This window comes from Rhinoraja longicauda, chromosome 9 (assembly GCF_053455715.1).
Source record: "Rhinoraja longicauda isolate Sanriku21f chromosome 9, sRhiLon1.1, whole genome shotgun sequence".
Taxonomy (NCBI): Eukaryota; Metazoa; Chordata; class Chondrichthyes; order Rajiformes; family Arhynchobatidae; genus Rhinoraja; species Rhinoraja longicauda.
In genome coordinates, this window is record NC_135961.1 from 15,105,289 (window position 1) to 15,121,829 (window position 16,541).

The 16,541-nt window shown below is 54.2% G+C and overlaps 1 protein-coding gene across 1 annotated transcript; it reads right to left on the reverse strand.

Annotated features, from left to right (window-relative positions):
* Positions 1-3,412: 3,412 nt before the first annotated feature.
* Positions 3,413-15,668, reverse strand: LOC144596488 (putative G-protein coupled receptor 75). Its single transcript, XM_078404823.1, is given in 4 exon segments — positions 3,413-3,913; positions 12,693-12,890; positions 12,893-14,142; positions 15,492-15,668. Coding segments are annotated over 3 exon segments (1,626 nt in total). The 5' UTR covers positions 14,112-14,142; positions 15,492-15,668; the 3' UTR covers positions 3,413-3,704.
* Between the last annotated feature and the right edge of the window lie 873 nt (positions 15,669-16,541).

Here is a 16,541-nt window from a genome sequence, read left to right on the forward strand (position 1 = left end):
CCATAACTCCTGACACCTTTGCTAATGAAAGATCTGTCAATCTCCGCCTTAAAAATATCCATTGACTTGGGCTCCACAGCCGTCTGTGGCAATTAATTCCACTGTTTCACTTTCTTGTTCTGATGGACCATCTTAGAGCTGAAACACAAACTGATTTTCTCTCTCTACTGATGTATTCCAATCTGCTGGGTATTTCTGCCACTCTACTTTTATTTCAGGTCATTTTAATGTAGCACCCTTGAGTGGATGGCAAATTCATCTATAGAAGGAAACCTGCAACAAATATTTAAATAGGCTGAAGAAAAGTGCACATTTGAAGGGGAAATCAACAGCAAGAGGCATGAAGTGTATTAATGTTCATCTTGTGGGCAAAATTAGAGCACATGGTATTGTGGGTAGGGTACTGACATGGATAGAAAATTGGTTGCCAGACAGAAACAAAGAGATGGGATAAATGGGTCCCTTTCAGAATGGCAGTGGGGTACGGCAAGGCTCGGTGCTGAGACCGCAGCTATTTACAATATACATTAATGACTTGGAAGAAGGGATTAAAAGTAACATTAGCAAATTTGCAGATGATGGGTGGCAGTGTGAACTGAGGAGGGTGCTATGAGGTTGCAGGGTGACTTGGACAGGTTGTGTGAGATGGCAGATGCAGTTTAATGTGGATAAATGTGAGGTTATCCACTTTGGTGGTAAGAATAGGAAGGCAGATTATTATCTGAATGGTGTCAAGTTAGTTAAAGGGGAATTACAACGAGATCTGGGTGTCCTTGTTCAAAGGTCACTAAAAGGAAGCATGCAGGTACAGCAGGCAGTGAAGAAAGCCAATGGAATGTTGGCCTTCATAACAAGAGGAGTTGAGTATAGGAGCAAAGAGGTTCCTCTGCAATTGTACAGGGCCCTAGTGAGACCACACCTGGAGTATTGTGTGCAGTTTTGGTCTCCAAATTTGAGGAATTCTTGCTATTGAGGGAGTGCAGCATAGGTTCACGAGGTTAATTCCTGGAATGGCGGGACTCGTACGTTGAAAGACTGGAGCGACTGGGCTTGTATACTGGAATTTCGAAGGATGAGAGGGGATCTTATTGAAACATAAGATTATTAAGGGATTGGACATGCTAAAGGCAGGAAACATGTTCCCAATGTTGGGGGAGTCCCGAACCAGGGGCCACAGGTTTAGGTATAAGGGGTAGGCCGTCTAGAACAAAGATGAGGAAAAACTTTTTCAGTTGGAGAATTGTGAATCTGTGGAATTCTCTGCCTCAGAAGGCAGTGGAGGCCAATTCTCTGGATGCTTTCAAGAGAGTTAGATAGAGCTCTTAATAATAGCAGAGTCAAGGGATATGGGGAGAAGGCAGGAACGGGGTACTGATTGTGGATGATCAGCCATGATCACGGTGAATGGCGGTGCTGGCTCGAATGGCCTAATCCGGCACCTATTGTCTATTGCTCCAGAAAAGATTAAAAACATTACTATTTGTTCTTCTAAATTCTTCCAAGGACTGCTAGTTTTGAGTATTTCATGTTGGATGAATGTAGCAGATACCTCCATTGTTTTCAGTTGGGTAAATTAAGGAACTACAACAAGGCCCACTCAAAGGCAGCTATAGAAAGTTTAATTTTGCAATTAACATTTATTTTAACATTTTGAATGTTGGGGAATTTCAAAGTAATTTCACCCTTGAAAGTAAAACAAAGTGCTGAACTAACTCAGCGACTCAGGTAGCATCAGGTACCTGCAGGATTTCCTCAGGACTGTGCATTCCTGACTTCAGAGAGACGCAAGAGACTGCAGATGCTGGAATCTTGAGCAAAGCACAAAGGAGGAACTCAGCAGGTCAGACATCATCTACAGTGGGTATGAACAGAAGACGTTTTGGGTCGGGAGTCTTCTAAAACTCTGATGTTGACGAGGCCACATATGGAGTAATGTTCAGTTTCAGTCCCTCTGCTACAAGAAGGATGTTATTAAGGAGGTGAGAAGCAACTTTTTCACCCAGAGAGTTGTGAATTTGTGGAATTCTCTGTCGCAGAAGGCAGTGGAGGCCAAATCACTGGATAAATTTAAGAGAGAGTTAGATAGAGCTCTGGGGGCTAGTGGAATCAAGGGATATGGGGAGAAGTTGGGCACAGGTTACTGATTGTGGATGATCAGCCATGATCACAATGAATGGCTCAAAGGGCCAAATGGCCTCCTCCACCTATTTTCTATGTTTCTATCTCTGGAGAACATGAATAGGTGATGTTTCGAGTCGGGACACTTCTTCGGCCCCAACTGGAAACGGCACTTATTCATGTTCTCCAGAGATGCTATCTGAGTTGCTGAGTTACTCCAGCATTGTGTGCCTTTTTCTTAAACCAGGATCAGCAGTTCCTTGTGTCTAATTTCTCCCTAAATTGCATTAAATACCTTTTAGAAATGGTGAACATAAAATTATCAGTTTGCCTTTAGCCCATTTTCTCTTGGGAAAGGAAATGTGCCATCCTTCCCTGCTCTACCTAATATGCAACTCTACCTGTATTGCACTTAGTTGCCTTCTGAAGTGGCTTGCTAGAAATTCAGTTTGGAGAGCAATTGGGGTCTGCCAGAGATGTCTGCATCTGATGAAGGAATAAATGTCACCTTATTTATTGCTTCAACAGAATTTCTTGGTTCCTTTTGAGATGGATTAGCATTAATTTCTCTTTGCTCTCAGTATTCTGCAATTTCTGTGAAGATGTATTTTTTTGGTTTACAAACTCATCAACCTTAACTGATGAGTCAACTCATCTCAGTACAGAAATAATAAAAACGTTCTTTGTAAAAAGGGGAAAGATCACAGTCTACCACTAATCTTACAATTTTTAAATTGTCCATTGACTGATGTGGCAATATATTGATGTGGCCAAAATGCATGAATATAACATTTGGAATATATTTTTATTTTTGGAATATATCTAAAAAATCTAGCGGGGAAACGAGTAACAATGATAACGGTAAACTCGATTCTTCAAAATGCTTATGCAAATATGGAATGTGGACTCAATGCCACAAGTGAGTACTCACTGAGATGTTTGAGTCAAGAGTGTTTAATTATCATTTGTAAATTATAGCAGTACAGTGAAATTCTCACTTGTAGCAGCATAACAGGCCTGTGAACACAAAACAGGTTGATAATAGATAATACACAAATTCAATTGATCAATAACCACAAATATTAATGCATTTTTTTAAGACAAAGTTATTAGTGCAACCAAATACATTTCAAGTTCATGATTGTGGTTAATGTTGTGTAATGTTTCAGAGGCTGGCTGTTGTTGGGAAGAAGCTATTCTTGAACCTGGCCGTCGCAGGTTCCAAAACCTTCCTCCCGATGGTGGGAGTGAAATGTGTAGCCAGGGTGATGAGAGTCATCGATGTGGTATGAAACTGAGAAAGTGGAAAAAATGGAAGTCAAATCTCTCCTGGATATTCCTGTAAACCTTTGAAACTGTTGGACTGTGGAAGAATCCAGATAAAGTTGTCAGTCTGGTTTCAGCTGTATACTGCCAGACCACTTCGGGCGGCACAGTGGTGCAGCAGTAGGGTATTTGTGAAAATAAGTTTGGAGCATAATTGCAATGGTCATGCTTTTCTGATGTTCGTCCAGTGCACTTTGATAAATTGACAAAAAGAACAGAACTGTTGACATGCAATTTGGTACAGGCACCGTGGGTCTCTTTCAAGCTGTTGGGACTGGTATTTCTTTGGCAGGGGTATTTCCATGCTCCAGAACAAAATCATGTGTTTTTGCTGTATGGTAATGCATGGCACCAAATGATTTGGCAAATCCACAAACGGCATTCATTGGTGGACAGCTATTTGGGCTGCTTGATTTCTGGGAAGGACTGACGTCGTAAATGTTACAGCAAGGCTCAACACCAGCAGTGGCTGCCTCGCCAACAGTCTGTCGGTCCTCTCTTCTTTTTTGTAATTTTTAGTATGTGTTAAAAAGTATGTTTTAGTGTTCCTTGGTTTGTTTTATTTGTAGTGTTCCTTGGTTTGTTTTATTTGGGGGGGAATTTAGGGAAACTTTTTTCAATCTCTTACCTCGACAGAGATGCGATTTGTTTCCGTATCGTATCCGTCCCCAATGCAGCCTGACATTGTGGAGTTGGCGGCCTTTCCTGGAGACCGACCGGCGCTCCAAGCCGCGGGAGTCTGCGGGACTTTAACATCGCGGAGCTTGCGATCCCTTCGCCGGGGATTGAAACTCCAACCGCGGGGCCTGTGGACGTTAACATCGTGAAGCTCACGGTCTCGGGTAAGAAGAGGCCGACTCGGGAGCTCCATGCCACAGAGAGAGTTTCAACCGCCCCGACGCGGGAGTTTCGATCACCCCGGACGGGGGCTTCGATCGTCGGCTACAGGAGAACAAAGAGGGAGAAGGTTGAACTTTATTGCCTTCCATCACAGTGCAGAATGTGGAATCCACTGTGGTGGATGTTTATGTTAATTTTTATGGGGTTGTTGCTTTTCACTTAGTATGGCTGTATGGCAACTCAAATTTCACTGTACCTTAATTGGTATATCTATCTATCTATATACTACTAAAACTCTGCGGTCCAACATTCCGTATGTATGTATGTATATGTGTATGTACGGAAGATTCCGAAGAGTTTCTGTCCATAACTTACAAACCCTACTCCTCCCTGAAGGTACACCAAAGAGCTACGATTTTTGTACCGCCATATTCACCATTAACCTGGGCAACTATTGTAAGTACTTTCGTTCAAATTGAAGCTACCTTTTTAAAGCTAGAGAGATATTAAAGTTTAAATTTTCATTTCTAACCCTTTTCTTGAAGGGGCTTCAGCGCGTGATGTCACAATGGCACCCGTGCACCAATGAGAGATCAGCTCGGTTTTAAATTTACATCTTCAGCTTGTGACGTCACAATGCTTGTGTGAGATTGTTGCAACATTGTTGCGAAAAGCAACTGCCAGTTTTTTAAAGTTGTGCAAGTCACTTAACATACACAGGTCAGCATGGGGCCCCTATTCCCTCCCTCCCCCCTTCCCCCCTCAACCCCTTCCTCCCCACTCCTTCCCACCTCCATCCCCACTCCCTCCCCCCCTCCCCAACTCCCTCCCCACCTCCCTCACCCCTCCTCCCCTAACTCCCCCCCCTCCCTCCTTCCCTCCATCCTCCCCCCCCTCCCTCCACCCTTCCATCACTCTCCCCCTCCCCCCTCCTTCCACCCTCCCTCCCCCCCTTCTGGTCACAAAGGAAACCCTATGGGGACGGGCCCAACGGGGAAAGAGGGGTACTGGGAAAAGGGGAGGTCCCCCTCCCTCCCCTTCCCCCCTCCCCTCCCCCCTCCCCCTCCCCCCTAACCCTCTCCCTCCCCCTTCCCCCCTCCCCTCCCCCCTCCCCTCCTCCCTCCACACCTCCCTCCTCCCTCCCTCCCCTCCTCCCGGTTACAATGGAAACCCTACGAGGACGGGCCCAACGGGGAAAGAGGGGTACTGGGAAAAGGGGAGGTCCCCCTCCCTCCCCCCTTCCCCCATCCCATCCCCCCTCCCTCCCCTCTCCCTCCCCTTCCCCCTTTCCCCCCTCCCCTTCCCCCCTCCCTCCACACCTCTCTCCTCCCTCCCTCCCCTTCCCTCCCTCCCATCCTCCCAATGCTTGTTTGAGATGGGTGCTACATTGTTTCGAAAAGCACCACTAACAGATCGCAGTGAGAAGCACTATGTGACCGCGAATGTTTCAAAACAAGCACTTAAAAAGCACTTATCTTTTTTAAAGTATTTTTTTTTATTGCAAGTCACTTAACATACACAGATCAGCATTGGGCCCCTATGCTCGTGGGCCACCGGGGCAAGTGTTTCGAAAAAAGCACTGAGAGTGTGTCTGGGGGAGAGAGAGAATGGGGGGGGGTCTGAGAATCGGGACTGGGGAGGGGGACAACAGGGGTCGTTGCGGAGGGGGCTTGGTGGTGGGGGAAAGAGGAGTACTGGGAAAAGGGGAGGTTCCACTTCCCCCCTCAACCCCTTCCTCCCCCCTCCTTCCCACCTCCATCCCCACTCGCTCCCCCCCTCCCTCCCCCCTCAATCCCAACCTCCATCACCACTCAGCCCCTAACTCCCTCCTTCCCTCCATCCCACCCTCCCCCACTCCCTCCCCCCTCCCTCCACCCTTCCATCCCTCTCCCCCTCCCCCCTCCTTCCACCCTCCCTCCCCCCCTCCCGGTTACAATGGAAACCCTACGGGGATGGGCCCAACGGGGAAAGAGGGGTACTGGGAAAAGGGGAGATCCCCCTCCCTCCCCCCTCCCCTCCCCCCTACCCCCTCCCCTACCCCCTCCCCCCTTCCCCCCTCCCCTTCCCCCCTCCCCTCCCCCTCCCTCCCTCTCCCCTCCTCCCTCCACACCTCCCTCCTCCCTCCCTCCCCCCCCTCCCGGTTACAATGGAAACCCTATGAGGACGGGCCCAACGGGGAAAGAGGGGTACTGGGAAAAGGGGAGGTCCCCCTTCCCCCCTCAACCCCTTTATCCCCCCTCCTTCCCACCTCCATCCCCCCCTCCCTCCCCAACTCCCTCCCCCCTCCCTCCCCCCTCCCCCCTAACTCCCCCCCTCCCTCCTTCCCTCCATCCCTCCCTCCCCAAACCCTCCCCCCCTCCCTCCCCAAACCCTCCCCCCCCTCCCTCCACCCTTCCATCCCTCTCCCCCCTCCTTCCACCCTCCCTCCCCCCCTCCCGGTTACAATTGAAACCCTACGAGGACGGGCCCAACGGGGAAAGAGGAGTACTGGGAAAAGGGGAGGTCCCCCTCCCTCCCCCCTTCCCCTCCCCCCTCCCCACTCCCTCCCCCTCCCCCTACCCCCCTCCCTCCCCTCCCCCCTCCCTCCCCTCGCCTCCTCCCTCCACACCTCCCTCCTCCCTCCCTCCCCCTTCCCGCCCTCCCCTCCTCCAGGTTACAATGGAAACCCTACGAGGACGGGCCCAACGGGGAAAGAGGGGTACTGGGAAAAGGGGAGGTCCCCCTCCCTCCCTCCCCCCTACCCACCTCCCTCCCCTCTCCCTCCCCCCCTTCTCTCCTCCCTTCCCCCCTCCCCTCCCCCCTCCCATCCCCCTCTCTCCCCCCTCCCTCCCCCCTACCCCCCTCCCTCCCCTCTCCCTCCCCCCTCCCCTCCCCTCTCCCTCCCCCCCCTCCCCTCCCCCCTCCCTCCCCTCCTCCCTCCCCCTTCCCTCCCCCAACCCTCCCCCTTTCCTCCCCTCCCGGTTACAATGGAAACCCTACGAGGACGGGCCCAACGGGCCCACTCGGTCTAGTATACTACTAAAACTCTGCGGTCCAACATTCCGTATGTATGTATGTATATGTGTATGTACGGAAGATTCCGAAGAATTTCTGTCCATAACTTACAAACCCTACTCCTCCCTGACGGTACACCAAAGCGCTACGATTTTTGTACCGCCATATTCACCATTAACATGGGCAACTATTGTAAGTACTTTCGTTCAAATTGAAGCTGCCTTTTTAAAGCTAGAGAGATATTAAAGTTTAATTTTCATTTCTAACCCTTTTCTTGAAGGGGCTTCAGCGCGTGATGTCACAATGGCACCCGTGCACCAATGAGAGATCAGCTCGGTTTTAAATTTACATCTTCAGCTTGTGACGTCACAATGCTTGTGTGAGATTGTTGCAACATTGTTGCGAAAGGCAACTGCCAGTTTTTTAAAGTTGTGCGAGTCACTTAACATACACAGATCAGCATGGGGCCCCTATTCCCTCCCTCCCCCCCCTTCCCCCCTCAACCCCTTCCTCCCCACTCCTTCCCACCTCCATCCCCACTCCCTCCCCCCCTCCTCCCCAACTCCCTCCCCACCTCCCTCACCCCTCCTCCCCTAACTCCCCCCCCTCCCTCCTTCCCTCCATCCCTCCCCCCCTCCCTCCACCCTTCCATCCCTCTCCCCCTCCCCCCTCCTTCCACCCTCCCTCCCCCCTTCTGGTTACAAAGGAAACCCTACGGGGACGGGCCCAACGGGGAAAGAGGGGTACTGGGAAAAGGGGAGGTCCCCCTCCCTCCCCTCCCCTCCCCCCTCCCCCCTAACCCTCTCCCTCCCCCTTCCCCCCTCCCCTCCTCCCTCCACACCTCCCTCCTCCCTCCCTCCCCTCCTCCCGGTTACAATGGAAACCCTACGAGGACGGGCCCAACGGGGAAAGAGGGGTACTGGGAAAAGGGGAGGTCCCACTTCACCTCTCAACCCCTTCCTCCCCCCTCCTTCCCACCTCCATCCCCACTCCCTCCCCCCCTCCCTCCCCCTCAATCCCAACCTCCATCACCACTCAGCCCCTAACTCCCCCCCTCCCTCCTTCCCTCCATCCCACCCTCCCCCACTCCCTCCCAACTCCCTCCACCCTTCCATCCCTCTCCCCCTCCCCCCTCCTTCCACCCTCCCTACCCCCTCCCGGTTACAATGGAAACCCTACGGGGATGGGCCCAACGGGGAAAGAGGGGTACTGGGAAAAGGGGAGGTCCCCCTTCCCCCCTCAACCCCTTCCTTCCCACCTCCATCCGCACTCCCTCCCCCCTCCTCCCCCTCCCTCCCCAACTCCCTCCCCCCTCCCCCTCCCCCTAACTCCCCCCCTCCCTCCTTCCCTCCATCCCTCCCTCCCCAATCCCTCCCCCCTCCCTCCACCCTTCCATCCCTCTCCCCCCTCCTTCCACCCTCCCTCCCCCCTCCCGGTTACAATTGAAACCCTACGAGGACGGGCCCATCGGGGAAAGAGGGGTACTGGGAAAAGGGGAGGTCCCCCTCCCTTCCCCCTTCCCCCTCCCCTCCCCCCTCCCTCCCCCTCCCCCCTACCCCCTCCCTCCCCTCCCCTCCTCCCTCCACACCTCCCTCCTCCCTCCCTCCCCTTCCCTCCCTCCCCTCCTCCCGGTTACAATGGAAACCCTACGAGGACGGGCCCAACGGGGAAAGAGGGGTACTGGGAAAAGGGGAGGTCCCCCTCCCTCCCCTCCCCTCCCCCCTCCCCCTCCCCCCTAACCCTCTCCCTCCCCCTTCCCCCCATCCCTCCTCCCTCCACACCTCCCTCCTCCCTCCCTCCCCTCCTCCCGGTTACAATGGAAACCCTACGAGGACGGGCCCAACGGGGAAAGAGGGGTACTGGGAAAAGGGGAGGTCCCCCTCCCTCCCCCTTACACGCTCCCTCCCTCCCCCTCCCCCTCTCCCTCCCCCCTCCCCCCTCCCTCCCCCTCCCCTCCTCCCTCCACACCTCCCTCCTCCCTCCCCCCTACCCCCCTCCCTCCCCTCTCCCTCCTCCCCTTCCCCCTCCCTCCCCCTCCCCTCCTCCCTCCCCCTCCCCTCCTCCCTCCACACCTCCCTCCTCCCTCCCTCCCCCTTCCCTACCTCCCCTCCTCCCGGTTACAATGGAAACCCTACGACGACGGGCCCAACGGGGAAAGAGGGGTACTGGGAAAACGGGTGGTCCCCCTCCCTCCCCCCTTCCCCCCTCCCTACCCCCTCCCTCCCCTCTCCCTCCCCCTTGCCCCTTCCCCCCTCCCCCTCCCCTCCCCCCTCCACACCTCCCTCCTCCCTTCCCTCCCCCCCACTCCCCTCCCGGTTACAATGGAAACCTTACGAGGACGGGCACAACGGGGAAAGAGGGGTACTGGGAAAAGGGGAGGTCCCCCTCCCTCCCCCTTCCACCCTCACCCCTTCCCCCCACCCCTCCCCCTCTCCCTCCCCCCTCCCTCCACCTCCCCCCCTTCCCCCCTCCCCCTCCCTCCCCCTCCCCTCCTCCCTCCACACCTCCCTCTTCCCTCCCTCCGCCCTCCCTCCCTGCCTCACGGTTACAATGGAAACCCTACGAGGACGGGCCCAACGGGGAAAGGGGTGTGCTGGGGAAAGGGGGGGGGAGAGTAAGAGTGTATCTGGGGGAGAGAGAATGGGGGGGTCTGAGAATGGGGACTGGGGAGGGGGACAACAGGGGGCTTGGTGGTTTGGGAAAGAAGAGTACTGGGAAAAGGGGAGGTACCCCTCCCTCCCCACTCTCCTCCCTCCCTCATCCCTCCCTCCCTCCCGTCCCAGCAGCGCTGACCGCCGGGAGGTGTAGTCGCCGTCGCCTCTCCCGCTGTTTGATTTCATTTATAACAAAGACATTTATTTAAAATGAGGAATGTGATTTTCATTAAGTTTGATTTTATTTATTTTAAAAAAGCTGATGCTCTATAGATAAGTTTATTTCCTTTTCAACAAAGAACGCTGTTTATTTTAAAGTAAAATAGACCCTCCCCCCACCCCCCTCCCTCCCCTCTCCCTCCCCATCCCCCTCCCCTCCTTCCCCCTCCCCTCCCCCCTCCACTCCACCCTCCCCTCCCCCCCTCCCTCCCACTTCCCTCCCTCCCATCCTCCCGGTTACAATGGAAACCCTACGAGGACGGGCCCAACGGGCCCACTCGGTCTAGTATACTACTAAAACTCTGCGGTCCAACATTCCGTATGTATATGTGTATGTACGCAAAGATTCCGAAGAGTTTCTGTCCATAACTTACAAACCCTACTCCTCCCTGACGGTACACCAAAGCGCTACGATTTTTGTACCGCCATATTCACCATTAACATGGGCAACTATTGTAAGTACTTTCGTTCAAATTGAAGCTGCCTTTTTAAAGCTAGAGAGATATTAAAGTTTAATTTTCATTTCTAACCCTTTTCTTGAAGGGGCTTCAGCGCGTGATGTCACAATGGCACCCGTGCACCAATGAGAGATCAGCTCGGTTTTAAATTTACATCTTCAGCTTGTGACGTCACAATGCTTGTGTGAGATTGTTGCAACATTGTTGCGAAAGGCAACTGCCAGTTTTTTAAAGTTGTGCAAGTCACTTAACATACACAGATCAGCATGGGGCCCCTATTCCCTCCCTCCCCCCCCTTCCCCCCTCAACCCCTTCCTCCCCACTCCTTCCCACCTCCATCCCCACTCCCTCCACCCCTCCTCCCCAACTCCCTCCCCACCTCCCTCACCCCTCCTCCCCTAACTCCCCCCCCTCCCTCCTTCCCTCCATCCCTCCCCCCCTCCCTCCACCCTTCCATCCCTCTCCCCCTCCCCCCTCCTTCCACCCTCCCTCCCCCCTTCTGGTTACAAAGGAAACCCTACGGGGACGGGCCCAACGGGGAAAGAGGGGTACTGGGAAAAGGGGAGGTCCCCCTCCCTCCCCTCCCCTCCCCCTCCCCCCTAACCCTCTCCCTCCCCCTTCCCCCTCCCCTCCTCCCTCCACACCTCCCTCCTCCCTCCCTCCCCTCCTCCCGGTTACAATGGAAACCCTACGAGGACGGGCCCAACGGGGAAAGAGGGGTACTGGGAAAAGGGGAGGTCCCCCTCCCTCCCCCCTTCCCCCATCCCATCCCCCCTCCCTCTCCTCTCCCTCCCCCTTCCCCCCGTTCCCCCCTCCCCTTCCCCCATCCCTCCACACCTCTCTCCTCCCTCCCTCCCCTTCCCTCCCTCCCATCCTCCCAATGCTTGTTTGAGATGGGTGCTACATTGTTTCGAAAAGCACCACTAACAGATCGCAGTGAGAAGCACTATGTGACCGCGAATGTTTCAAAACAAGCACTTAAAAAGCACTTATCTTTTTTTAAAGTATTTTTTTTAATTGCAAGTCACTTAACATACACAGATCAGCATTGGGCCCCTATGCTCGTGGGCCACCGGGGCAAGTGTTTCCCGGTTACAATGGAAACCCTACGGGGACGGGCCCAACGGGGAAAGAGGGGTACTGGGAAAAGGGGAGATCCCCCTCCCTCCCCTCCCCCCTACTCCCTCCCCCCTTCCCCCCCTCCCCTTCCCCCCTCCCCTCCCCCCTCCCTCCCCCTCCCCTCCTCCCTCCACACCTCCCTCCCTCCCCCCTCCCGGTTACAATGGAAACCCTATGAGGACGGGCCCAACGGGGAAAGAGGGGTACTGGGAAAAGGGGAGGTCCCCCTTCCCCCCTCAACCCCTTCATCCCCCCTCCTTCCCACCTCCATCCCCACTCCCTCCCCCCCTCCTCCCCCTCCCTCCCCAACTCCCTCCCCCCTCCCCCCTAACTCCCCCCTCCCTCCTTCCCTCCCTCCCCAATCCCTCCCCCCCTCCCTCCACCCTTCCATCCCTCTCCCCCCTCCTTCCACCCTCCCTCCCCCCCTCCCGGTTACAATTGAAACCCTACGAGGACCGGCCCAACGGGGAAAGAGGAGTACTGGGAAAAGGGGAGGTCCCCCTCCCTCCCCCCTTCCCCTCCCCCCTACCCCCCTCCCTCCCCTCCCCCCTCCCTCCCCTCCCCTCCTCCCTCCACACCTCCCTCCTCCCTCCCTCCCCCTTCCCGCCCTCCCCTCCTCCCGGTTACAATGGAAACCCTACGAGGACGGGCCCAACGGGGAAAGAGGGGTACTGGGAAAAGGGGAGGTCCCCCTCCCTCCCCCCTACCCACCTCCCTCCCCTCTCCCTCCCCCCTTTCCCTCCTCCCTTCCCCCCTCCCCTCCCCCTCCCATCCCCCCCCTCTCCCCCTCCCTCCCCCCTACCCCCCTCCCTCCCCTCTCCCTCCCCCCCTCCCCTCCCCTCCTCCCTCCCCCTTCCCTCCCCCAACCCTCCCCCTTTCCTCCCCTCCCGGTTACAATGGAAACCCTACGAGGACGGGCCCAACGGGCCCACTCGGTCTAGTGTAACAATAAACTGACCATGACCTTGAAACCTTGTGTTGATTGGGATCGAGTTATTTTGTGGACAATTATGGCCAACGGGCATTTGGGGATTTAATATACTGCCAATTGAGTGACTGGGTCCATAAGACTGATCTGCCAACTTTCCCTGTGGTCTAGAAGACAGCATATAAGCTGAATTTGTTTCACGATGAGACGATTTGTGTCTATTCACATGCAGGTATCTTTACCCACTGCCCGGAACCAATATCTACACCACCAACAAGCAAGACCCACGCTCTGCGGGCACCAGGCGATGCTCCTCCGAAGCCCAGCACTGCTGCGTGAATATATAAATGGATTTAGACCCGATTTAAAGAATATCAATGTGAATCCAAAAAGCTTAAACTGATTTAAAATAAAACTGCTCTGTCGTGTTGACACATCTTGCAAGAAGGAGATTCCCAATGGCAGGCAGCAAACTATTACCGTCAGCACAATGACAACACAAGTCACGACAGCCTTCGAATCTTTTGTGCCTGATTGTTTCACCGAGGACGACCGACGCAACCTATTTGCAGAGGCCTTGACGCGAGGACGTCGTGTGTGGGAGTGTGCTTGCATGAGCTGGAGTTTATTGTAATCCTGATTAGGACTAAGAGGTTGTGCTGCAGTCGGTGCATTGCCGTTGTCTGTTCCGCCGAGGGACCTGGTCCTTAATGTATCAACAGTGACGAATGCACACTTCCTCACATGTGCATTTCTCTTCAGAGCAAGAGCTATCACCACATAGGAGACCGATACGGCTCCCACGCAAAATGCAAAATCTATAACATATAGATAGAGAATGACTCTACAGTCCCTATTAGTGCAACCGAAAAAGGGAACACATGCCCTGGAAGTGTCGGGATATGTCCTGAAGGTAGTCAGAATAGCAAGGGTGAAACTTAGGGTCCACAGACTGATGGTTAGGATAAATAAAGAGCAAGAAGCTGTTGTGTCGGGCTGATGGCCTGGCACCATGCGCAAGCGATGGAGAGCTATCGTTGTCACTGATTTAAGGGACATTATTATCGATCCAACACTGGTGAGGTGAAAGGTGAAGCAGAAAACCTCGGAGACGTTGCTATCGGAATCAAAAAATAAAATGAAAGCGAACATGGGTGTTGTGACACAGCAAATGAATAAATCACAAAAGGATAGGTTCAGGATCATAAAGTCAAAGTTCGTCCGAAACTTTCTAAAGGCTGGATCAAAGAAGGCTAAGAAGACAACCAGGTTGCCGTAGGTCCCCACACAGAATGTCAGTAGCAGCAGGAGGGTACAGGTGACAAGAGTGGTCGTGCGGATCAGCTCCTGGAGATTGCCTGCGGGTTCGCTCGCATTGCCCCAGGCAGTCGAGTTGTTGCTGCCATGTGGCGAGCTCAAGTCCAAAGAGGGCCGCCCCCTGTGCGTTATGTTCATCGTTCCGCTCGGATGTCCCGAGAATCCGGTTCTGAAACACAAACTGGGGTGCGTTACCGAATTGAGCGACAAAAAAAACCCGCAGGCTCTGCAGATTTGAAACAAAAACGGATCCGATGAATGCACAATGAACTGCAGATGCCCGTAGCGTCAGAATTAAAGGGCGTTCCTTTGGGAAGGAGATGACAAGGAATTTCTTTCGTCACAGGTTGGTGAATCTGTGGAATTCTTTGCCGCAGAAGGATGTGGAGGCCAAGTCGATTTTTGATTAGTACGGATGTCAGGGGTTAACATAGAAACATAGAAAATAGGTGCAGGAGTAGGCCATTCGGCCCTTCGAGCCTGCACTGCCATTCAATATGATCATGGCTGATCATCCAACTCAGTATCCCGTACCTGCCTTCTCTCCATACCCCCTGATCCCTTTAGCCACAAGGGACACATCTAACTCCCTCTTAAATATAGCCAATGAACTGGCCTCAACTACCCTCTGTGGCAGAGAATTCCACAGATTCACCACTCTCTGTGTGAAAAAAAACGTTCTCATCTCGGTCCTAAAAGACTTCCCCCTTATCCTTAAACTGTGACCCCTTGTTCTGGACTTCCCCAACATCGGGAACAATCTTCCTGCATCTCTAGCCTGTCCAACCCCTAAAGAATTTTGTAAGTTTCTATAAGATCCCCCCTCAATCTTCTAAATTCCAGCGAGTACAAGCCGAGTCTATCCAGTCTTTCTTCATATGAAAGTCCTGCCATCCCAGGAATCAATCTGGTGAACCTTCTCTGTACTCCCTCTATGGCAAGAATGTCTTTCCTCAGATTAGGAGACCAAAACTGTACGCAATACTCCAGGTGTGGTCTCACCAATGCCCTGTACAACTGCAGCAGAACCTCCCTGCTCCTATACTCAAATCCCCTCGCTATGAATGTCAACATACCATTCGCTTTCTTCACTGCCTGCTGCACCTGCATGTCTACTTTCAATGACTGGTGCACCACTACACCCAGGTCACGTTGCATCTCCCCTTCTCCTAATCGGCCACCATTCAGATAATAGTCTGCTTTCCTGTTCTTGCCACCAAAGTGGGGAGAAGGCAGGAGAATGGGGTTAGGAGGGAGGGAGAGATAGATTTCCCTCCTGGGATAAATAAAGTTCTATCGTATCGTATGAATGGCGGAGTAGACTTGATGGGCCGAATGGCCCAATTCAGCTTGGTATTGCAAAGGATCGAACTGGAATCTAGTCTTTGGTCCGGGGTAAGCGCCACTGGCTGCGGGCGGGACCCCACCCCCACCCCGGCCCAGCTCAGACCGTCCCCACCCCGGCCCCGCCCTACCCCCACCCCACCCCGGCCTAGCCCACTCCCACCCCCGCCCCACCTGCAGGTGCGGTCCCGGGAAGGGCGATGGAGGCTCCAGCGACCACTTGTAGTTTCCTCCGGCCCCCAGCCAGGCTCCGACCCGTCCCCCGCCGGTATCTCCTGAAGGCAGCAACACTGACGGGGACTTAACGAGAGCGGCTCCACCGCTGCCCGGCCGGACCCCGGGACCCCGTCAGGCAGCGAGCGCACTGCGACAAGCGGCCGCGCTCAATCAATGAGGAGCCGCCGCTGCAGAGCTGCTGCTGAGAGGCGGTGGGGGGGGGGGGGGGGGGACTGACCGGTGCAGGGGGGGTGGGAGGGAGGGGAGACTGACCGGTGCAGGGGGGGGGGGGAGGGAGGGGAGATTGACCGGTGCAGGGGGGGACGGGACTGACCGGTGCAGGGGGGGGGGAGAGGGGGACTGACCGGTGCAGGGGGGGAGAGGGGGACTGACCGGTGCAGGGGGGGGGAGAGGGGGACTGACCGGTGCAGTGGGGGGGGGGGACTGACTGGTGCAGGGGGGACTGACTAGGACTGACCGGTGTGAGATTGTCTATTGTGAACCGGAGTCAATGGACAATACTGACCAATGTCAAGAGTGCGCAGCCTCCATCGGGCCAGTGTGAAACTAGTAAAATAGCAGGTTCTACTGCGCCATTCAATTAAAAGCATTGCTAAGGATCTCCCTCAAAATCCCTTGTGCAATGTGCAGCCCCAAGGCGGCCGGAGGTGGGGAGTGCTGTCCTGAATGTGTCCATACTAAGTGGTTCAGACGCACAACCTTCAGTCCTTAGTGGGAAATTACCATCCAGTGCAGAGTTGGCCACTTCCAGCGGGTGCAGTGCAGAGCTGGCACCTACCGTAGTCATAGAGCTACATTCTGACCAGTTGACATTCTGGGCCAGTCACATTTGCCTGCATTTGGCCCACATCCTTATAAACTCTTCCTATCCAAATGTCTTTTGAAAGTTGTAACTGCATCCTCTTCCATAGTTCCTCTGGCAGCTCATTCCAGATATAGACAACCATCTGAGTGAAAAGGATGCCCCTGAGGTCCCCCTTAAATCTC